General features: G+C 39.8%; 2 protein-coding genes across 8 annotated transcripts in view; one reads left to right on the forward strand and one right to left on the reverse strand.

Annotated features, from left to right (window-relative positions):
• The window catches only part of LOC124862929 (zinc finger protein GLIS2-like), a 38,034-nt gene extending 28,450 nt beyond the window's left edge, over positions 1-9,584 (forward strand). For 2 of the 4 annotated variants that reach the window (XM_047357135.1, XM_047357134.1), the window contains 4 exons: positions 571-726; positions 811-944; positions 1,031-1,149; positions 2,405-9,584. In XM_047357135.1, the coding sequence (XP_047213091.1) occupies positions 571-726; positions 811-944; positions 1,031-1,149; positions 2,405-3,147 (1,152 nt within the window). In that variant the 3' untranslated portion in view covers positions 3,148-9,584. The remainder of the gene's footprint in view (positions 1-570; positions 727-810; positions 945-1,030; positions 1,150-2,404) is intronic. The other 2 variants (XM_047357136.1, XM_047357137.1) reach the window with 1 other exon arrangement.
• Positions 9,585-9,755: 171 nt separating this feature from the next.
• LOC124862927 (mitochondrial import inner membrane translocase subunit TIM16-like) overlaps positions 9,756-24,461 on the reverse strand; it is a 164,940-nt gene continuing 150,234 nt past the window's right edge. For 2 of the 4 annotated variants that reach the window (XM_047357130.1, XM_047357129.1), the window contains exons 12-28: positions 24,313-24,458; positions 24,113-24,211; positions 23,934-24,029; positions 23,684-23,837; positions 23,404-23,579; positions 22,539-22,647; positions 22,289-22,375; positions 21,897-22,039; positions 21,655-21,759; positions 20,200-20,285; positions 19,954-20,095; positions 19,771-19,860; positions 19,572-19,688; positions 19,324-19,459; positions 19,112-19,203; positions 18,887-18,973; positions 14,243-17,017 (exon numbers count right to left, since the gene is read on the reverse strand). In XM_047357130.1, coding sequence (XP_047213086.1) covers positions 17,009-17,017; positions 18,887-18,973; positions 19,112-19,203; positions 19,324-19,459; positions 19,572-19,688; positions 19,771-19,860; positions 19,954-20,095; positions 20,200-20,285; positions 21,655-21,759; positions 21,897-22,039; positions 22,289-22,375; positions 22,539-22,647; positions 23,404-23,579; positions 23,684-23,837; positions 23,934-24,029; positions 24,113-24,211; positions 24,313-24,458 — 1,874 coding nt within the window. In that variant the 3' untranslated portion in view covers positions 14,243-17,008. Of the gene's footprint in view, positions 9,924-10,711; positions 10,778-11,071; positions 11,209-13,014; positions 13,100-13,310; positions 13,461-14,242; positions 17,018-18,886; positions 18,974-19,111; positions 19,204-19,323; positions 19,460-19,571; positions 19,689-19,770; positions 19,861-19,953; positions 20,096-20,199; positions 20,286-21,654; positions 21,760-21,896; positions 22,040-22,288; positions 22,376-22,538; positions 22,648-23,403; positions 23,580-23,683; positions 23,838-23,933; positions 24,030-24,112; positions 24,212-24,312; positions 24,459-24,461 lie in introns of those variants that run through there. The other 2 variants (XM_047357132.1, XM_047357131.1) reach the window with 2 other exon arrangements.

The raw sequence follows: 24,461 nt of genomic DNA on the forward strand, positions 1-24,461 counted from the left end.
CAAATATGGACAACTTTAGGCAAGGATATAAGTTTTCTGACCTATGAGGATCAACACACATCTGTTTTCTTGTCCTTCCCATTTTGAAAGACTATGAAAAAAATTGCGTGCATTTATACACCAGTTAATCAGGAAGACCTGCATTAATAATTTTAAGTTTCTAGACACCCAACTTAAAAAAGTTAATCAGTTACAATAGTTTTGGTTACTGTTCTTGAAATTAACTGTTAGTGGTGCTGATAAATGTGCTACAGGTGATTTTGTTAAAAGCAAATATTTTTTAACTGGATTTCTCTTCCCCACTAAATTAATGTATTTAAAATAAAAGGTTGCGGGTTTCCTTTATTTACTTTAAGATTATGCTCCGTAAATAAAAGATTAATTTATTTTAAGGTATTTTTTTAAAAACATGTTGGTTTGCTATTAATTGAGGTTGGCACAGTGCAGTTTGAAGCTTAGGGATCTTTGAATTCACTCAACTTGTAATTTGTGTGTGCATTTTTTTACATTTGATCTTACGTGTTTGCAGCTTGATCAGCCTTTCTTTCTTTCTTTTTTGATGTTTATCAGAATTCTCACCTCTCACAGGCGTTTCAGTTCTTTGTGCCAATTGGTCCTGGAGCAGGACTGCACCTGCCATCCTCTATGTTCCTTGGCCAAACGAGCGACAAGAGGGCTTCTCCTGACCTTTCAGCAGATGAACAACTGGCATGTCACTGGAAAAAGGTAGAAAAGAAAAGAGTTAAAGCTTGAAATCGAAACAGCTTTATCACCCCAAACGTTTTTAATAAAATGTTCTCCCTCCTTTAGTGCCACCTGCTCTTTGACTCCCTGCAAGACCTAGTGGACCATGTCAACGACTTCCATGTGAAACCTGAGAAGGATTCTGGGTACTGCTGCCACTGGGAGGGCTGTGCTCGCAAAGGAAGGGGGTTTAATGCCAGGTGAGGAAATCATTCTTTTTGGTAGATAAGGAGATATCAGCTATTCTGTACTGTACTGATTTCTTATGTTTCTTCCTTGCCTGTAGATACAAAATGCTTATTCACATACGCACTCACACCAATGAGAAACCACACCGCTGTCCCACCTGCAACAAGAGCTTTTCACGCCTGGAGAACCTCAAGATACACAACCGCTCACATACAGGTCTGTGTTTGGCTCCCATCAAGCTATAAAACAAAATCACTTGAGGCAGTGCAGTAGTGCTTGTTATACAGCTAAAGGGCAGATATCATTATTTTTACAACTTTTCAGTTTCAGTTGTGTTTTAGCCTGTAGGTCACATAAGTGGTTTTCATGTCCGAAGTTGAGAAATACTTAAAGTTTGAAAGAAAAACAAGCACAAAGCGGCTGAAAAAACAGCCAAAAGCTGTTGAAGAGTGATTGAAAATCTGGTAGCACTGAGGTTGACTTAATTTCTGCTCCAGTTCTGACCAGTATATTTTCTCGTTTGCACACAGACACATGCAAACACTCCCACAATACTTTAGTTTACTGAACTAAAATATCCTGTGGCAGTGAAAGGAAGCAGCTAAAAGTCTCACTTTTGTACACATGATCAGTCTGTGTTTTACTTGAGGGTTGAAATGCTATACAGTATTTATAGTTGTCAAAACTTTATAGCAAATAAATACCAGGTCAACAGCTGTATGTTTGGACAGAGCAGTTTTTGGTTCAATTTCATACAGTGATCTATGGACATCAGCAGATAGTATGTACTGAGAGAATACATATAAAACGTTATGGCAGTCACTTTTTAAGGGCCATCTCCCTGCATGTTTTAGATTTTGACCTGGTTTAACACACCTGGTTCATTAGCAGGGCAATGCAGAGCTAGGTGACATGCTGAGGAGGTAATTGGAGGTAACATGTACAACCTGAAAGACACCATCAATTAGCAGCCAGACCTCACCACAATGGTCTGGCTGCTGACATACTGCAGGAGCTATGTGTTGTAGTCATGGCATTAGGTCTCTTGTGTCTTCTTCTCTCAGTCATGGATTATTGCTTCCTGTGAAACCAACATTCCAGTTGGTTCATAATCCTGGAATAATAGAGGATCTTTGTGGAAAGAAAACGGCTGCTTTATTCTTTCTTGTGTTGCCAATAAGCAGCAGTATATCAATTCAACTTATTCCTGTTAGCAAGATTTTGTTTTGTTTACAATAATAGATAATGGGCAGTTGCACTCTGCAGATCCAGATGATAGGCTCTTTCTTTGTCAGACAAGGCTTATTGTGATTTATTTGTTTGATTATTTCACACTTTTACAGTTTTGGAATTTCTGGTTCCAAAATATAATGATATTTGCCCTTTATGATAAAGGTGTAAAAAATGTTTTTCAATGTATTTTTTTAGGATTTCTATGAATTCTCATGTGGAAAACCTCTCCTCCCGGCAGGTGAAAAGCCCTACATTTGTCCTTATGAGGGCTGCAACAAGCGGTACTCCAACTCCAGTGACCGCTTTAAGCATACACGCACACATTATGTAGACAAGCCCTACTACTGCAAGATGGTAGGCTGTTTGAAGCGCTACACAGATCCCAGCTCGTTGCGAAAGCACATCAAAGCGCATGGCCACTTTGTGGCTCAGGAGCAGGGCTCCCCAGGTGGGGTGGGCTCTCTGCTGAAGGGAAGTCAAAGTGGAGGGCCTGCCACCGTTAGCAGTAAGGATTCAGAATTGCCCTATGTCAGCGGAGCTCACATCATCATTCCCGCAGCAGCTGCCGCTCTTCTGAGAGGCCACGCCTTGCAGGGTGTTGGCGGTGCCCTTCCCTTGTCCCCTCTCAGCCCGAGGCCCTTGGACCTTACCACACTGGGGAGCCCCAATTCTTCTCCAGCCAGCCTAGGAGGCACATCCATTTTGTCCTTTAACAGCTCCCCTCTGGGCCTGGCCAAGGCTCCTTTACTCTCCCCAGCCTTCCCTTCCTCGGCCCTTGGCCTACCAATAGTTCCGGTGCTAGGCCCCACTTCGGAGCACAGGCCCCAGAGCCACCAGGCAAAAAGAGGCAGAGGAGAGGAAGCACAGAATGAAATGGCTGGGAGGGTCCTAAACCTCTCCACAGGTGGGTCTCATGATCCCTTATCCTGGGTGGTCATCCCCCCAGGCGCTGTGGTGCTTAAACCAGCTGTGGTTAACTGATATATACAGACCCTCACGCCCACACACACATTCCAGAAGAGCTCAGGGGGTTGATGCCATAGCAAGGGTATGGGATGTCAAAGGTGACGGGGATTGGCTTGACCAATCAGTTCTAGGCAATGCATTAAAGTAGAAGGATGAAAAAAGAAACTTGTCAAAGCAAACACATCACCTCACAGAATTTAAGAATACAACGCAAGCCTCTTGTATTGTTGGATAACTACACTTGAGGCCCAAGAAATGTGTTCAGGAATATGTATGGTCCTGGATTTGTATCACAAGGCTCCTCTTTGCTTTCTTATTTTATACTTTACTCATTCCGGCTGGTTCTGTGGACTGGGACCTTAAACGTGACAGTTTTAATGCTCTGTGTTTTTACATAATTTCCTACTTCATCATTAGTATTTATATAATTGTACTTTGACAAAGCACCTCCAGCCTAGTGCTGAGATACAGTGCCTTACAAAAGTATTCACACCCCTTGAAGTTGTACACATTTTGCCACATTACAAGTACTTCAATGGATCCAACAGTTGAGATTTCTACAAAGCAACTGTCTTGCTAATGAATAACTAAATGTGTGGCATGTATTTGTATTGAGCCCTGTTTACTTTGATACCCCTAAATAAAATCCTGTGCAACAAATACATTAGTATAAATAAAGTGGTTCTGTAAAGGCCTCATAGGTTTGTTGGAGAACAGTAGTAGACAAACAGGACCATGAAGACCAAGGTCAGGGATAAAGTTTAAAGCACAGTTTGGTCATAAAACAATATCCCAAGCTTTGAATGTCTCGTGGAGCACTGTTCAATCCATCATTTCAAAATGGAAAGAGTATGGCAAAACTGCAAACCTACCAAAACATGGCCTTCCAGCTAAACTTCCAGTCCGGGTAAGGAGAGCATTGATCAGAGAAGCAGCCATAAGCACCAGGTGGGACAATCTGTAGTCAAGTTTGCACTTCACCACAAGCCATGAAAGGGACACAGCAAACAGGTAGAAGGTCAGATGAGACATAAATTGAACTTTTTAACCTTCATGTGAAATGCTATGTGTGGCTTAAACTGCACATCACCTTGAACACACCTTTCACAATAGGAAACATGATGGTGGAAGCATCATGCTGTGGGGATACTTTTCTCCACTACATGGAAGCTGGTCAAAGGTGATGGGAAAAGAGGAGGCTGCTACTTATAATACAGGCAGTCGTTGAAGAAAACCAGTAAGATCCTCTGAAAGACTTGAGACTGGGGAGGAATTTGTTAGAATGGCCCAGTCAAAGTCTAGACCTAAATCCATCTGAGATCCTGTGACAAATGTTAGAAGCTTTAATGGGTTTGAAAGCTTTTGGCAAGGCACTGTACAAACACCACAAAGGAAGCACTCACAGGCATGCAAGTAATCGAAGGATGTTATAAATGTTGTGAACATAAATCTGACAAACTTGCTGGACCAAAGCAAGTGAACTTATTACGTCTTATATTATTAAAGAAGACATTTCATTTAAACAGAGCGCTTAACAGCGTCAACTGGTTATAGTGTTGCAACCTCAGAACTGCTGCTAAATTATCTGCTCCTGCTTCATAAACTGGGAGAGAGCACTTTTGACAATCTATCCCCGGCTTTGGGGAGGGTGACGAACACGGACCAGACCGGTCCACCAGAATTTGTGCCAGGCGTGCAAACAGACAAATGGTGTTAAATCACTTTGCAATTACAAACCATCACTTCCTCTTTTTTTCACAAGTGAAATTTAAGGCACTGATGTGTCTGACTCCCCCTTCTGGCAAGACGTGACACAACACCCCGACTTACTAAAGCCAGTACTGTTCAGCTCCTGGATTGTCTAGCTGTTTTACTTTGATTCAGTCAGCGCTCCATAAGTTGTGTATGAAAGACCCTCAGGGGTGATAAACACTACAGTCTTGTCATTTTAAGCTAAGATGACCCCAAACCAGCTGTGAAAAACAGGTGGTGGGCCTATCAACGTGAGATTCGTCCCCAATAAGCTTCAGCTGCGAAAAAATACCAGGAAAGAGGGAATGTTCACGTTGTTCCACAGCAGGAGGTGGGATACACTCGGTGCTGCCTACAGCTGGACTGACTAGGATGCCACTCTATCCCAAACTGCCTAATTTTAGTCTGTCCAAAGGGACAAGCATAATAACCAGGAAAAAAAACGTCTGGGACACATTTCATGGTTCGATTAAGCAGTAAACATGCACTTACTACAAACTACACATTTTCTAAAATGTTGTATTTAAAAAAAAAGAAGCTCTTATTTCAGTCCCCTGACAAAATACAGCTTTTTGTTGGGTGTTTCATCAGACTTGTGTTGTGTTGCTCATGCATCTATAATGTTGAAAGAGGAAGGCGAGCAGGAGAGGATCCTTTCAACTCAACAGACTGACAACTCTCCTCGCTCTCGTCACTCCTCCGTCTCTTTCTTTCCTGATGATGTTGGCTGTTTTTGAGTATAATTTTACTTTTCAAAATCTAGGAGCCTACGTTTTTAATTTGAGAGCAAGATTCCCGATTTTCACTTTCAGATGCTGTTCTGCTCTCTTGCGGATGTCTGCTCTTTCACCGAAGAAATCTTGCTTGCTTACAAATATGCTCTGCTGTTGCTCAAAAACTGTTTTTTAGTCATATTAGTCAGATTTGAAGCCTCTTGCACAAATATCTTCTGCTCAAGCTTCCTCGGCTCACATTTAAAACCTTAATAAAAACTGTTACGTCAAAGTCATGCCTGGCATTCAATTGGCTAAAACTGTTTCCGGGCCACCACTTCATTCCAAGAGAGAACAAAGAAAATCTAAGAGCTGGGAAGACACATCTGAGAGCACAGGTTTCATCCCTACAGACAAAGTTTTTAAAGCAAGATGTGTACGATTCAAACAGGATCCGAAGAAATGTGAGCAAGAGGCATTAAAGCTGAACAAACATAGTTTTGAGGGGCAGCAGAACATATGTGTAAGTAAGCATGATTTTATTTTTTTGTGTGAGGGCAGTACAGTCAAACTGAGGAATCCTGCTGCTAAATGGAAAATAATATGCTCTTATTTGTTTGGCAGAAGAATTCCCCCATAGCTATTTTATTTGTCCACTGTCTTGTCTCGAGGGCAATTTATTTACCTGTTACTGTTTCATATTTTTGCTATTATTATTATTATTATTTTTGTTTTTGCAGTTGTTCAGACGAAACATTTTCGTTGTGATGTTGAAGTTGCTTCTTGTGTTCTGCTATGGCTGCTCTGCAATCAGATTTCTGCTGCCGGGGATGAGTCTTTGAAGGGATTGAAGTCAGGGAGAGATTTTGGATGGTTTTCCACAGCTGCAGTTACCAACCTGAGGCCAGCACTTCAAACGGATGATTAGATCATTTAGAAGCAACAAAAAGTTGAATATTTGTCATTTTTTCATTAGAAAAATGTGGGCAATTTTGTTTCACTTAGCTCTAAATTTTAAACACGTTGATCTTTAGTTCTTAATTTTGAGCTGCAAAAACACTACAAATGCAGGGTGAACATTTGCAGTGTTATTTTGAATAATGTAGCAATATAAGATGTTCAAAAATATTTATAAGAAATTATATTTTGCTTATAGTTTTCCAAATAAGTGCACAGTTTTACAAGGGAATTATTTATTCAATTAATGGTATAAATATGTAATATTTTTGAATAGCATTCCAAAACAAAATTGTTAACTTTTAATCAGAAAAAAGGACCAGTTTACAAAGTAACATCCACCTGTGAAGTGACTGGCAGCACTGGAAGAGCTTGTATAAGATTATGGACAGGGGAGCGATTAGGACAGAGGCTGCATGCCAGCAGAGGAAAAGAAGCAACTTACAGCCGTCCTGTGCTGCTGCTCTCCATCTGGCCACCCACCCACCAAACGGCCCCCTCAGTTCTGAAGTCACAGGCTGTGCTGGGCCCACTGTGGCAGCCTCTCAGAAATACCAGCCTGCTGAAAACTAGGCCACTGAACTGTTCCTGCCCCCTCTCTCTCTTCTTTCCCTCGCCCCATCTTCTTTAGTGAAACGCAAGGCTCTATTCAAACCTCCTGGTTACAAAATGTTTACAAAAGACCTCCAAAATACATCAAGAAGGATTATTCTCACATTAGAGCAGAAATATAATAATAATATAAGCCTTTGAGGTTGTTTTGTCAGAAGGTTAAAGCAGAGATGAAATGGAATGGAAGGCTGTTATACCATATAATCAAGCTGCACCACGACTAATCACTGTTGCACACATTTGTACTCTGTATTTATCTTAATTGGCTACTTTCTTGCTGGTAAGAATCAAAATAAGAGATAACAGAAAAATTTATACTAGCAAAAGCTCTCAAAGATTGATCATCTAGAAGAGAAAGAAAGTTAAAAGGGAGCTTTAGTAAACATTTTAGCATTTAACGTTTTATCCTGATATGTTTTGCAGATATAAACAGTTCAATTACTAATGCATAAATCATTTTTTGGATTATTCTCATATTCACAATATTTCAGATGACTTAAAGTCATTTTTCCAAGACTAATGATATCACGCCAACTGCTTAAAGCAGAAAAAGCTCTCTTGTAGTTTAGAAAAGTGAAGAAATCAGCCAGAGCCATGGAAGACTGACAGCTTCTCTGAGGGAAAACACGTTTTAGCGGATTTTAGCAGTTAAAGGTATATTCATTTATACTTGGAAGTCAATCTTTTTGATTTGAAGTCTTATTTCTGATTGGTAATGTTGGATTTTTCCAGTCTTATCAGCACTGGTTTTAAGACTTGCAAACAAATTGAAATTGTTTACATTTGTGGGATTCAACACTATATTAGTCAATTTTACATGTCTACACTTTCATGACAGACTGAAAAGTTAGTCATTGTTTTTTAAGCCAAACAACATAGGCGTTATAAGAACTAGTACTTTAAAAAGCTTTGAGCTCCAGATATTCACAGGTAATCACAAAAATAATGAGATCTGAGACAATTCTTACCAGAGACACCCAAGAAATTGAAAATATCCTTTATTGTCCCACAGTGGGGGAATTCAGGTGTACTATCAGCACCACAGTGAAAGGCAAATGGAAGATGGCAGATTTACACAAAGATAAAAAACATAAACAAAATACTGTACTGTCATAAAAATAGCAGACTAAATGAAATGTGCAGAGTATGGTGATTTTTAAAATGTATAATTGTGCATAAAAATATGAATATTTAAATAGAGAAATAGAAAAACTATGCAAAAACAGCAGGGATGTAAACCCTTACTGAGTTTGTTGGGAGCCGTGATGTTGTATCGCAGATCCTGCTGGAATCAAGGATCTGCGATAACAACACATCTACATACAGATATCTACGATCTGCATCACACACAGGAAAGGCGTAACCTGGATATCTTCATTAGTGACAGAAGAATAACATTCTGGATATATTATATACTTATTTTGATTAGAAATAATTAAATTACCAATATGTGTGTTGAAGAGGCCGTCCATTATATGAGAAACTTGCTTGCCATATTTTTATTGCATCTGCACAACAAAGCTCCTTTCTAAAAACACCACCTCCGCTCGCAGCAGTTCATCACAAGCTACAGGTCAGTCATTGAGAATGAATTGTCTGCTGTGAATGGACAAACTTTGTATGTACTGCCACTAGAAAGAGGCGTCCAGTAAGCCAGACATGGTCTCCATGACAACCGATGCTGCTGTCCTCTGCTGACAGCAGCCAGGGACACAGACTCGGCGCCGGCAGCGGAAATCTGAGCACGACACGGATCCAAACAGGATCCACACATTTTCAATATTAAATAAGCTGTATGATCCATTAACCCTTTGAGCTCAGCCTGTAATAATCTGCACTTTCCACCCTATTTTAGAGTGTATACTTTGGGGATGCTGTCACAATACTTTCCGATGTTTAAAGCTGTCTTTGTGTTGTTTTGGGAACCAGTTGCTATAGTTTAAAAAAAAAAAGTAAGACTGATTTATTATCATTAAACATGATAACAGCGGTACAGGCTCCTGGAGTTTTTACAAAATCCTAGGTCCAGGTCACAAAAGTGACCCACGTCAGAGGCGAACTTTGCTGGAAGTGCCACAGTGTTGCACAAAGGGTTAATGATAAGACTAAGGCCATAGGAGGCCTGTTCAACTTACGTTTTTGCACATTTGTGAGATATGTCAGTATTTTAATTTTTCCAAGTGCCTTTTTTATTACAGGTAAATACAGACGTTATACACTATATGAGAAAAAAAGTTATATGAAAATATATTTTTCCTGGCACCATGTTCTGTTGGAGAACATGCAGAATTTTAAGAGTTGTAAAAGTCTCCAATTGGTACAACATAGCGGTGTTCTCCTGTTTTAGAGGAATTTTATTACGATATTGATAATAATGTCAATGAAAACAGAAATGTTTAATAAAGTTGCATTTGATAAGTGTGCTTGTTGTTTTTTTAAATATATTTTTTACATATGCTAACTCTTTCCACACTAACATTCATATTACCCCTCAGTTACATTCAACAATGCAGTCACAAACAAAAAGCAATTCATATATAAAAAGACAGTAAGTGCATATTGCAAAATGGGAATACGTTGCCACAGACCCAAGACTAAAGAAAAGGCTTTATTGGGTTATAATTTACAGAGGATTCGGGGGAAGAAAAGAGGTGTACATTTTTTTCTTTATGTTTCTGGATTTTGCTGCGACTGCTGGTTTTGTTCTTGTTTCTGAATATTTAGCTCCTCGTCCAGACGCTCTTTAGCTCGCACCACCTGGAAAGAAAAAACAAATATCACAGGAATGACTGGCAGTAGAGGATAAATCAGCTGAAACACTAAATTATACTGCAACTGCAAAAACATCAGAACAACTCAGTAACAACCTACTCTGAGGTTTGAGTGATATTTTGTTAATGCAGAATTCTGGCATTTTGCAAGGTAAAAAGTACTTACAAACATACTGTAGAAATCTGCTTTTATACAAAACATCTTCGATTTTTATATTTCCCACAGTAAAGGGAAAGGGCACAAGTAAGAACGAAAGAAAGGAAAGGTTGAAGGACATTAAACAGGAAATAGACATAAAGGAAGGAAATACACAAGGAAGAGAGGACATGGCAAAAACAGGAATGCAAAAAATGACAATTGGAAGGAAGGACACTAAAGTGAGATAGGACCATGGAGGAAGGAAGAAAAAAGGAAGATAAGACATTTACACAAGGATGCAATGAGAAAAGGACAGAAGGGTAGGATGGACACGAAAAGAAGGAAGGAAGGAAAGGAAGTTGCTAAAATCTAAGCTAATGGAAAAAAGACCTGAAAAATAATAAAATCATTTTCTATAATTTATCAGACTTCTCAACACTGAATGAACTGTGGACAAAAACCTTTTGAAGCAAATGTTACAGGACAATGATGCATCTATGCATAAGTATATACTGGTTTGTAGCAGAGGATCTCAAACAATTTCAACTAAAATGAAAACATTTTTATTTAAACATAGATCAAAAAACATCACATTGAGCCTGCATGTCTTTTAGGTGAAAATACAAACTACTCACTTTTGACTGCAGATAAAATGAACCTCCCACTGACTTTTCATTGGCTTTGAAAAGGTGCTCATAGTTCTGCAGACGATAAACAGTTCAGTGTTAGTGTCGAGGCACTTTTATTTAACATTCTCAGCAACAGTAAAACCTAACACCATTCAGAAATAATTAAAGTAATAATTAACTGACTTTACTTTTTCTTTTTTTTCGCAAAAAAGTTTTGATTTCATCATTACACTAAACTCCAAATTGGACTCAGTGCCGGGTCCAAGTCTTTTTGTAAGAGAAGCTGAAATGTGGAACATTTATTTAAGCCTACCCTTTGTGACGTATACATTTCAGTGAAGAGGACACAGGGGTCCCTGTTTGTACCTTCTGAATCTCTTCAGGACTGAGTGTGGAGATATTGAGGATTTGTTGAGCCTCCTGCAGACTCATCCCAGAGATGCTGGATGCTGCAGCTGACTCCTGCCCAGTTCGGCCCCTGGCTTGGGCAGCTGCCTGACTTGCTGGGAGAGGAAAAAACAAGAGATCCATCCTGAAGTGATGCCATGGTAATGGGTTAATGTCAGAGTATCTCAAAGCTAACAGTCTCTGTAGAGCTTTGAGATACTCTGAGATATTCTTCTACTCCGATTGTCCACCCATCCATCGGTTTTGCGCCTATCCAATGTCGGGTTGTGAACGTCATTGGTATACGAGGGAGAAACACATGCAGCCCTCTCCTCAGCGACATTCTCCAGCTCATTCTGGGGGATGCAAATGAGTTCCCAGTTCAGCAGAAATATATATAGTCCCTCCAGTATATACAGGCCCTCATCCCAGTGGGAAGTGCCAGGAAGGCCCTCTTTAGAGCGATAGATAGATCTGAGCTTTGTCTACAGCAATGCCAAAGCTGCTCCAGTCTGTTGTGATTAAAAAAACAAAAACCTCTAAATTTACTGGCCCATCTATGTTCCAGGCATTGTCTGTGGTCATGAGATATAGATGATGACCCAGAGAATAAGATCCCAGATACAATCAGCTGAAATAAGCTTCTTCTGCAGGATGGCTGAGCTCAGCCATAGAGACATGTTCAACAGGAAATCTACACTGACTCCAGATTCTTTAAGACACAATATTTGTACAATTTGCACAATATTTCTTCACCTTCTTAAGGTTTAAATGTCCACACAGTCATCATCCTCAAATTTAATCTATCATCAGTTTTAAATACTTTAGTCTTGTTCTGAGGGTGGTAATTTGCATAGAGTCTAGGCAGCTATAAAGATTGAGCTGAGGAAAGGCAAAAGTAATAAAAATGTAAGAAAATTACCTAATTTGCAGTTTTTCAGCTCTTCCATAAAATGACCTTCCATAAAGTGACATGTTTCAGTGATCTTATAATAAAGTGTTAATGATGATGTGCGTAGCTGATATCACCCTCTCCTCCTAAATATAAAAACCAGAAGAGTTGCTTTAGAAGGGAGCTGTGCTTGAAACGTCATGCACCTGCCATGAAATGTGCCGCCATCATGGCTTTGCATAAGAAGGGCTTCACTGGCAAGGGTATTCCTGTTAGTAACATTGCACTCAAATCAACTGTTCAATAAATTCTCAACAAGCACAGGATCTCCCACTGTGAAGCTTCAGGGCGTAGAGACAAAGATCAGCAAGTGCCAGGACCGTCACCTAAATGGGACTCAAGTAAGAGATTGATTGGCAACCAGTGCAGAGCTTGGTGTAAAGGTTTCTGCACACACAGTGAAACAGATTTTTTGGATGCTGGCCATGAGGTCATGACTGCAATTGGCAAAAAAAAAAAAGTCACTTCTCTTCAATAAAAACAACTGCTCTGCAGGAAGTGGAATGGCTGAACTGCAAAGGACTGGAGTAAAGTTATTTTCTCCATTCACCACAATCCCTTTCTCATGTTGAGAATGAAGCTTTCTGAGACCAGATGGATGGATACATTTATTGGGGCAAGCAAGGCTGGAAATACAAATATTTATTTAATTTACAGAACTGCAAAACACCTAAATCAAACTGCACACTTTTCTAGGCTACGAAGAGTGTCACAGTGTTGCCAACGCCATAATTAAAGAATAGTATAAAAACATCATCTAGGAGCAACTTTGTTTATTAGCACCACATTGCTTCTGGATTGTTGGGCTAAGAAATTTCCCAACACGACTGAGCACTTTTTCTCTGGTAAAAAACGAAAACTAAACAGGCCCAGAGATCAAAGCACTGAGACCTTTGGTGAATAACAAGAAAAGTCTCCAGAGCTGTTGTGGCTTTGAGTAAACGTCGTAAAAAATAACTGAGAAACATACCTGCATACTCCTGCCGTAAAGCCCGGGCAAATGCTCGTCCCACCACCTGAACACCCATCACTACGATCTGAGCGAGGTATTTAGCCTGAAAGGGTTCAGATTAAATACTGTTATTGACAGTGTCGACAAGACACAGAGACTGAACTCAGCACACAAACACATTCATCTTATTTCCAAAGCTCTTTTCATGTGAAGCCACTTAAAGACACAGCAGCACTAAAATATCCCTTAATTTCACAAAGCCAGAGTAAACCCCGTAAATAATCACATTAAACTTAATATTAATATGTTCTTACCATTTTTATATTAATACACAGCTTCCACTGCCGAGATGCCGACTCCTGTTTTCACACATGTACACTGAAGGTTACAGAAGCGTCATAATTCAAGGAAGGTCGAAAACTCAACATTCAAGAAGATTCAGCTTGGAGGTCGAAGTTTTAATTACTGCCCTCTGCTGGCGGGGAAGTATAAATGCTGCCTCGTCTGCATGTGTTAAACTATAATCATTGACCATCAGATATTGTGACTCCTGAGGGCGCTATCTATCTATCTATCTATCTATCTATCTATCTATCTATCTATCTATCTATCTATCTATCTATCTATCTATCTATCTATCTATCTATCTATCTATCTATCTATCTATCTATCTATCTATCTATCTATCTATCTATCTATCTATCTATCTATCTATCTATCTATCTATCTATCTATCTATCTACCTTGCATAAGTAATCACAAAAAGTTTCGTGACATACCAACACAAACTTATTCTTTTAATTTTTTACAAATACAAACCCGGAAATGTCATCTATTTGTATTAAACCCCTTTTATTCTTCATAGAACCTGGTCAGACGGAACCTGGGGTGAAGTTTCACCTTGACTCGCTGGACATTATACAATGCATGCCACATTTTTAAAATTTTTGACTTGTAAAACTTTTTGAAAAATAAAATAAAATCAAGTTTGTGGTTTTAATCTGAAAAATGTGTTCAAGTGGTAGTAATACTACTGCAAGGTACTCTTTTGGTGAAAAAATTATATTTGACTTACTACACAAAGTGAATACTGTTAAAGTGCAATAAGTATCTTGAAAACTACATTTCTACCTTTTACTGAATGTTAAAAATAATTAAAAAAACAAACACTGAGATGAATATTTTTTTGTCTGCCATAAATACAGCAACACTGCTAACCACAGTGAGTTAACTGCACATAAGAAAACAGAGTTCATATGGTGTTTATTGCAAGACAGTTTTGAAAAAGTTTCACAAACCATTACTATAAAAAACAAAACCACACTGTTCTACTTACTATAAAAAACAAAGCCCAAGGCAAGTTAATCCAATCAAAACATATAACAGGCCTTTAAAATCACAATAAAATATATTCAGTGACATCCACCATACACGAGTTCAACATGACAAGCAGGAAAATGCACCGCTGATTTGGCTGGAACACATTAGTCCTTCTGAGGATGTAAAAAACATGGTTGGATCAAAGAATGGACTCCTACGCACCCCTGAGTGATGACTACACAATGATGGCTTCACTCTAAATTACTAACACTGTGCTGTTTGTCTAATTAACACCATGATTAGTAAAAATATCCCATTCAAGGAGTACTTTTCTTAAAACTGTCAGAATATCAGCATGGATCAAAGTTAAAAATGTCAGACAAGCCTGCAAATAAAAGGGAATGATTCACTAAAAGGTTAAAAAGCCCTGCGAAAAATAATCATTGTTTCTCCTCAAACCAAATTTCCTTAATGCCAAAAGAGTTAATTAAAAACCTAAAAAAATACACTAATACAAATCATGGTAAAAAAAAACTGTATTCCAGTTTTGGCTTAAAAAGGAAGGAAACCTATTGTTACTAATATCAGAGATTCCCGTTCTTTGACAAATAAAAACCATGATGACCCTGTTGTTTCCTGAAGTTTAAGGTAGTATCTGCTGCTGAAGCTTGAACATGTTACAGTAACTGAGTGTGATTTGCATAATCAGAGTGGAAGACAATAAGTCTTACAAGCTTGTCCTATTATAGCTGGCCATTATAAAGGAAAGCAGTGGTCCCTTGTTGAAGCAAACATTCAGGTGTAACAGATTTTATTTATATCTGAATATTCAGTGATCGCCTCTGATTAGTGACACATAAAAAATCCTTGAGATATTCATGATTTGTTCCTTTATTGTGTGGTTATGTTTGATTATCTCTCGTGAATTCATCAGATCAGACAAATACGTCAATGATATACAGATGCAGACACATTTATTGGCACCCCTGGTAAAGATGCGTAGAAAGTTTTGAAATAAATAAATGTTTCATTGCGGTAGCATAATCTCTCAGTATCAGTTAGAACAAATGTGTTTTAATTTCAGCACATTTATTCAGTCGGAGCAACATTTACATGAAAAAACATTTGGTTTTCAAAAATCCCTAGTGCATCATTTATTTATATATGTGTATATTTGTATATTCTTTAATGCAAAAAAACAAAAACCAGAGAGCAAAGTGTACCGGAGTCAAATTCCTTATTTGTATGTACGAACTTGGCAATAAAGCTGATTCTGATTCTGATCAGTCATTACCAAGACTTTGTTCAGACCATATTTGCCAATAGGAGAGCACTTCTTCCTACATTTCCCAAGCTCGGATTATACAAAGACCTTTCTGTAGGATTTAGGTCTGGGGACAGGGACGGCCATGGAAGAGGGTTAAATTTATATCCGCTGAACCATTTCTGTGTTGATTTGGCCACATGTTTTAAATGTTTTTATGTTGCTGTGGGCCTTTTTCCAGACAAAAAGGCCCACAGCATCACAGATCCTCCATACCTAACAACGGCCATGAGGCACCTTTCCACACATTCATCCATCCAATATTAGCCTCATCTGACCAAAGCACAGAGTTCCAGTTAAAGTTTCAGAAGAGTTCAGTAAACTCCACGTCTACATTTGTGATGGAAGAAGAGATTGTTTTTTTCTGGCGTCACGGCCAAACATCCAGTTGATACATCCAGTAGGCATGGTTTACACACCATTTCTAATAGTGAATCAAATGGGCCACACCCTAGATGGCCCGTGCAGATCTACTGGCTGTATTAGCAGATGGAGTATTTCAAGTCCAGAATAAAATAGCCTGATATACTAAATTTCAGGTAGTGTGTGAGATCCACAGTGCTATACTTTTCACAAGTGCAAGTTTACACTGACAGAGGTTGATGACATTATATAAACTCAGACAGTTTGTACCTGACCATCCTTTCTGGTTGATCTGTTGGCTGTTATTACAATTATGGAAGGAACCCAGTAGCTGATGGTAGGAACCTGGTGACCCCTAGATGCCACTCTTTGCTGCAGTTCTCCAATAGCTAAATTTGGAGATTTCTTTTTAACCTTTATTACCTTCCTGCTCAGTTTGTGTATCGTGGTTTAAACTCCAGGTAAATTGAAAGTCTTGGATTCTAAATTAGAAGGAACTTTGATCTCTAAAAAAGTAAAGTGTGCATTAAAACAAGTCGTTAGTCCCATTTCTTAAAGGGATTTTGACAAATACCAATAACTGTGCCACCAGTAATTTTGTTAAACCAATTATTTGGTATTATGGGATTTTTTTTCCATAAAATACTCAAATGAAAAGTTGGATTGTAAAAATTTCAGTTTGATTTTATGCTACTGAAACAGAAAATTAATTCATTTGAAGGCCTTTTCCACATCTTTACCAAGGGTGCCAACACATATGTCTGTGGTCTGTATAGAGGAAAAACAATTTTAAGTTCAAACTGAATGTTGAATACCCTACAGAGGGGTATTAAAAGTGTTTTTAGTTCAATTTAAACCACAAGAGTTTTTATGTAATGTAATTTTTCTGTTGTTCAGTAGGCTACGGTGACTCAAACACAAATTGCAAAATAATCCTTGAGGTGTCTTCTCCTCTCTACTGTTGGCACCATGACTTGAAGCAAAGCCCAGACGATGACTTTCCCTTCAATCATCCTGAATAACAGGGAGACATAAATCAGATCAGGTAAAAAAAAATAACCAGTAATAAAGGCTCTGCCATCCTTTTTGATAGCAGTGACAAGAAGCTTTAAACTTCATTCCACTCAGTTTAGATTTATCTGATTTCCTGAAGATATTAAACTGTGACATGAAGTTAAAAACACAAATAACTTGTAAATATAATGCAAATACACATAAACACAAACTAAAGAGATACAGATTTTTACAAAAACACATTATTACCAAATCACCAAAATGCACTGCCTCAAAAAGTATTTTCACCTCCTTAAACTTTTATTTTGTCACATTTCAAACAAAAACTTATATGTATTATATTGAGATTTTATGTAATAAACGGGCACAAAGTAGTAGCAGCAAGTATTGTGAAATGATACATAGTTTTCATGTTTTACACGTAAAATCAGAAAAGTTACCAACTGCCTCCAGATGTCACCATGTGTCATTTAATTTTAGTATAAATCTAGCTGTTGTGTGTAGGTCTCAGAAGTTTGTTAAGAGAACATTAGTTAAAAAAACAGCATCGTTTTAAGCAGGGTTAGAAAATCGAACAATGTGCCAAACTTTAAACATGTTGTGGAGCACTCATGGAGAACTAACAAGACATGGCCGTCTACCTAAACCGACAAGAAGTGGAAGCACAGCATTAATCAGAGAAGCAGCTATTAGGCCCATGGTGACTCTGGAGGAGCTGCAGATATCCACAGCTCAGGTAGGAGAATCTGTCACCAGGGCAACTATTAGTTGTGCGGTCCACTAACCCACCTTTATGGGGAGTGGCAAAAAGAAGGATATTGTTACCCTAAGCAATGTGTGGAATATGTGGTAGAAAGTGCTCTGCCAAGATGAGACTAAAGTTGAACGATTTGGCCTGCATGCAAAATGTTATGTGCAACATAAAACTAACACTGAATCCAACATCCCCAAAGTGACACCTGCTGGTGGCAGGATTATGCTGTGGGGATGCTTTTCTTCAGCAGGTATAGGGAAGTTTGTCAGAGCTGATGGGAAGGTAATAAAGCCAAATAAAGGTCAATCCTGACAGAAAATGGGGCTGCATGGTGGCACAGTTGGTAGCACTGTTGCCTTGCAGCAAGAAGGTCCTGGGTTCGATTCCCGGCCTGGGGTCTTTCTGCATGGAGTTTGCATGTTCTCCCTGTGCATGCGTGGGTTCTCAACGGGTACTCCGGCTTCCTCCCACAGTCCAAAGACATGCCTGTTAGGTTAATTGGTCTCTCTAAATTGCCCTTAGGTGTGTGAATGAGTGTGTGTATGGTTGTTTGTGTGTTGCCCTGTGACGGACTGGCGACCTGTCCAGGGTGTACCCCGCCTCTCGCCCATAGACTGCTGGAGATAGGCACCAGCTTCCCTGTGACCCACTATTGAATAAGCAGTAGAAAATGACTGACTGACCTGAAAGAAAACCTGTTAGCGGTTGCAGAAAGGCTTGAGACTGGGAAAAAGTATCACATGGGACACAGACCCCAAACATGCAACCAGACCTACAATGAAGTGGTTTAGATCTAAACATATTGATGTGCTAAAATGGCCTAGTCAAAGTTTACACCTCAATCCAACTAGGAATCTTTGACAAGACTTGAAAAATAATGTTCAGAGACTTTCCTTTCAGCCTTGGAATAAACTTTGTTGCAAAGAAAAATTGACAAAATTTGTCAGTTCTACAAAAAAATAACACAGGTGTGCTGAGTACAAACGCAAGCCACACTTTTCAGATTTATATGCGTAAAAGTTTTTTAAAAATATGTATGTCTTTCCTTCTACTTCACCACTATGCACTACTAGATTTTTTTGTTTTATTTTGAAGAAGTTGTCACATTTACTCACCCATTCCTCGTCATCCACACCCTCATAGGACTCCTGTGGCAGCGGGTCATCCATATTCCCCAGCTTAGCCACCATGGCACTCAGGAGCTGGATTACAGACACACACACACCCACACACAGAGTGTTAAGATCTCAGGAAGACACAGAAGTGCTTTTTCAGATACTACTGCAGATCCATATCTGATCTAAGACAAACTAGGCAGCAAAAAACATGCAGAGTTTCACCTCCTCCTTTTTCTGTTCATCCGTTTTTTCCTCCAGGTAAACAGACGAGGGCAGGTATTTCCTCACCGGAGCCTCTTTGGGGGCCTCGCTCACTGAGAAAAAAACACAGCCCTGCATGAAGCAACCAAACGTACCAGGACATGGCCATAGACGGCATGCTGATGTAAAGAAAGCATTTTGATGAACATTTAAGAGCTGTGTTGTGTCTGCACCTGGCGTCATGTCTTTGGGCTTCAGGCTGAGTTTTTTGTGCTGGCCATTGGAGCCCGAAAGCCAGGCGGAGGCGGTGAGTGCAGGCTCCCACCACACGTCTGTGTCTGGGTACACATCGTCCTGGAAGAAATCTTTCTGAAAAGCCAAAGAGGAAATATGTGATATTCATTAGATATATACACAAGGGAAAGGTAGATGAAAGGTAGGTGTTCCTGTAGGTGTACATAAGGGGGTGCAGTTAGCTCACTTTAACTCGGGGCACTCTGAAGGCCACCGGCTCAATGGTTGTCTTGGTGAGCATCAGTCCCACAGCCATCTCCACATCTCGCACGTTGCACTCCGTTTTAGGCAAAAAGGCCAGTCCCTGCATACAGAGTGGAGAACCAATTATTCCAACTTATACTGACGCATTAATTTTATTAGGCTGAAAGAAGTCAGCTTGGTACCTTGTGAGGCTCAGGAGAGTTAAAACTGCTGCATTCAATAAAGTATGGATCTTCTGGGACCACCTCATAAATGTAAACTCTGGTGTCACCCTAAAGAACAGCAAAAATGATAATTTAATGCAAAGTAAGCTGTAGCTGTGAGATACTCTGCAGACATTTGCACCAATTTATCTGTGAACTTACTTTTCCAGTGAGAATTACAACGCTGGTGTCAGGGTCGTAAAAAGGGATAAGTGTGGAGGGAGCTACATTTAGAGCAGCATTCGCTATAGGCCCGGAGGACAGGGAGTCAGCGGAGAACAGATAAAGTCCTCTTTCACTGCGACTGAAAACGATAAGACGGAGGACAAGAATGAGGGGTTACTTTTCCTGGTAAATGCTGCTCTGTCACAGGAGGATTGTAATTTAAAAGGACTTATTTTCCAGTACTTGTCAAATCCTGACACCAGCAGGTACTTTCCATCGCACACCCAGACCACACGAGCTCCTCTGTGGCCCTCTGGACCCGGACCCTCCTGGGAAAAAACGAAAATACAATGACAACTGTTTCACAGTTGAGACAGCAATATTTAACATATTGAAAAAATGGACTGAATCTAAGCTGTTAAGAACAGTACTCTGCAAACATATTCAGACCCCTTGAACTTTGTAACATTATGATTATAGTACTGCTTTCTATCATGATTTGTTTGATAGACCAACATAATTATACAGTGGAAAGAAAATGCAACATGGTTTGTTGTGAAAACACAAGCTCAGTCAGATAGGATAGAGAACTTATGTGAACTTTAATTATCAAGTTTACATAGTCTCATCAATTTGATTTAAAATGTAAAATAACATTAAAGTAGCTGAATAAAATGGACTAAATTGAATTTAAATATGGACTGTCATTGAGGACATTCTGACATGAATTTGATCTAAACCATTGCATTGTAGCTCTGGCTGTATGTTTTGGGATGTTCTGCTGGAAGGAGAACCTCTGCCCAGGTCTAAAATCTTTTGCAGCCTCTAACAGATTTTCTTCCAGGATTCTCCTCTTTTTAGGTCAACCCATATGCCTATCAACTCTGAAGACACCTTCCCTCTCCCCGAGGAAACGCATCCACGCAATGATGCTGCGGGTGATGTGTAGTGTTCGTTTTCCTCTATCAATAGCATTTTGCGTGCTATGTGCACAAAGGCATGCAAGTTTCATTTTGGTTTTACCTAACCAGAGCTCCTTCATCCACATATTGGTGTTCTCTACATCATTTGTGACAAACTGTAGGAACTCATATGGCTTGCTTCCAAAAATGTATCTCTTTTTGCTATTCTTCTATAAGGGCCAGATTTGTGGAGTGCACAACAAATAGTTGCCTTGTCAATATATTTGTCCACCTGAGCTGTGGACATCTGCAGCTCCTACAGAGATAACATCATCTTCTTGGCTGCTTATTTGAATAACACTCTGGCTTGCCAATTTTTATGGCTTGCCATGGCAAGCCTCCTTAGGGAAGGTTTACAGTTGTGCCATAATCTCCCCATTTGTAGTAGATATATTGAGCAGTCCTCTGAAAGCTTGAAATAGTGTTTCTCGATCTTCACTGTTTGTTCACTAATGTTCTCTAACAGACCTCCTAGGCCTTCACAGGACCGCTGTAATCATACTAGGAAAAAATGACACACAGCTGGACTATATGTACCATTTAGGCAACTATTAAAGGCGGTTAATGGCACTGGATTTTATTTAGGGGTATCAGAGTTAAGGGGGCTTAAGACAAAAGCAGCCCACACCTTTCAGATTTATATTTGTAAAATTAATTTGGGAAACCATGTATCATTTTCCTTTCGCATCACAAATAATTTTTTCGTTTGCCATACAACATTTATGGTCATACACACTTGCACAGGTGCTGTAGAGTTGCGAGGGTCATAGACGCGAACTTTCCCATCCTTGCAAACAGTCGCCAGCAGCTTGCCGTCTGGGCTCCATGCTATTCCAAACACCTGAACAGGAACACCGGGAAGAACCAAACCAAGAGGAAACCCTTGATGAGTTTCACTCTGGCGTATGGATACATATCTGCACCTCCAGTTTGTGCTTTTTAAATCATTTTCTTTGTTACGGTAAATACACCACCCACCTGGTCCTGATGTCCAGTGAGAACCTTGACCTGCTCACCACTCTCCAGGTTCCACAGTCTGACTGTGAGATCGTATGATGAGGACACCAGGACTCCACTGGCTAGAGGGTGAAACTTGATGGAGTAGATCTTCTCTGTGTGGCCTACATGGAGTCACAGCAGCCGTCAATAACCTTTGCTTCACTCTGCCATAGTTACTGTCAAACTGAGACGTGAAGTCACACAAGGAAATGTCCACGTCCCTTTTCTTTTACAATGATTTTAGGAAACCTCTCCCAACTTTGTTGCATTCAAAATTCTTAATAAAAAAGCTTTGTTTATCCTTCATCCCAGGCCTGAATCCCTACAAATAGATTTAGATTGACCTCGTTTCTTTATGGAATATGACCTACCTTGCAAGACAAGCTTGGGCTCAGTCAGGGTCTCTTTCAGCCCGCCCTTAGGTACCTGCCACACTCTGATTTTAGCATCATCTCCAGCTAGAAAGAGAGTTTCGTATATAAACAGTCAGAAAATTATATTTACACATCCTTGGTTCAATGGGAAATAAGATACTGAAGAAGCACGAAGGAAATCACCAAACGTACAATATAACTTTGTGAGGAAGAGGTGGAGTTTGTTAGTTGGGATGGATTTACTCACCCACTGCCAGTCTGTGTGCGTCAAAGGGGTCCCAAGAAAGGTCAGCCACGTTTACAGAGTTTTGGATGGTGGGCAGAGCCGTGTCTGGCTGCCTCCCTGGCCCAGACCGCTGAGGAGAGGAACAAAGTCAAGCAACAACAGCTTAGAACAGTACAGCACAACACCAGCTGTGGTTTTACTTCTACCAACTACCATACAGTCTGCAAATTAGGCAAGGTTCTAATCTGCATGTGTGGACATTGTTTGTGGTATCCCACAAGGATGAACAATAAGCCCTGTTTACTATTTTAATAAACAATTTCTGTAATATCTCAAAAGTATCTCAAAAGTATTAAACCTCATACTGTTTGCAAATAATTCTAATATCTTTATTTCCAGGGACAAAATTATAAGTATACTTGAGAACACGACAAAAGAAATGTGTTACTTTATTTGAAGAAAACTAAATTGATTGTATTTGGATATTGTAAAACTAGAATTTAAAAACTAATTCTCAGGGGCCATAATAGACATCAAGCTCAACTGGAAGTCCCACATTCATTATGTACAATAAGTTTTGAATAAGGACAGTTACTGTGTTAGGATTCATTCCATACTGTATACTTTCAACTAATTTTAACATGTTTAGCATACTGCACTGTTATTTTCCTCTTTACCTCCACTTTTTATTGTCCAAAAATGACCAATAATTCACCCAGCAGGATATAGGGACCTTGCAAACTCTGTATTTAGTGTTGGGACATTTGAAATTATACAATCCTGCACAGACACATGGCTGCTTGCAGGACTTTGTGTACTTTTTGGCAATATATTTCTCTTTTCCTTTCCTTAAGTATACAAAATAAAACGTTTTTTTAATATATACCTCAAACACAGCAATCTGGCCTCCTGAGATGGCGAGTGGCACAGCCACACGTTGGCGGTTTACACAGAAGCCGTCACACTCGCCTGGTGTCGTCAGGTTGAGGTTGCGGATGTTGGTGATGTGCTTGTCGCGGTGCATCACTGCACCCTGGATGTGTCGGAATTTGGATGTTGTTCCTGGACAAAAAAGAAAACCTTATTTTTTAAAAACATATAAAAGAGATAATAATTCTAGAATTATAGATGCTAGAATTCGGGTGCGCGCATCTGTAAGTTTCTACCCATCAGGTTTTGGATTGCTTTTCCGCTCTGGCTGGGACTGGGCAGGAAGCCTGAGGAGAGACCAGAGGTGGAGGAGGGAGAGTGGGACGGGGCAGCGCTGCTGCTGGGGGTGCTTAGAGGACTACTGGAGGTGGAGGAGCCTCGAGGCTGATCCTGTAAAAGCAGACCGATGGCTGTCATGGCTGTTATAAATTCTTCTAATTAAACATAAAGCACTCTCTGTTTTGGAAAAAAAAACATAACTTTTACCTCTTTACTTCCTCCACTGGGCAGCTCCTTTTTACCAGGTGGTTGTTTTGCTGCTGGTTTGGGTCGCTTGCCTGGGTGGAGGCCAACCTTTTCCACCTTAGGACAAACAGAAGTGCATGTTTGAGCTATCTGTGCAGCCTTTAAACTCTCGTAACTTGTTGTGAGGGAGGTTCTGTTACCTGCTTGTTCCCTCCCTGCCACCACTCCTCTGCAGACATGGCTGGAGTGGTGCCCACCGTATCCGGATAAAGGTCATCATGGAACTCATGGCCTGAATTCTGCAAAAAATCATGTCCAAAAGTGCAAGCAATAAAGCATATATGGATAGAAAAATCCTAACGAATGCACAGGTTATAAATCTGTTGTTTGCCTGCAATACCTTGCGAGGGACTTGGTAGCTGATCGGCACGATGCAGCTGTCTGTCAGCTGAAGAACACGCGTGACTTCACAGGAAATGACTTCCAATGCCAGTTTTGGTACCATGGCAATACCTCGTGTTGAAGCATCAGTCATACAGTGACTCACTG

Source organism: Girardinichthys multiradiatus, chromosome X (assembly GCF_021462225.1).
Source record: "Girardinichthys multiradiatus isolate DD_20200921_A chromosome X, DD_fGirMul_XY1, whole genome shotgun sequence".
NCBI classification, from domain to species: Eukaryota; Metazoa; Chordata; class Actinopteri; order Cyprinodontiformes; family Goodeidae; genus Girardinichthys; species Girardinichthys multiradiatus.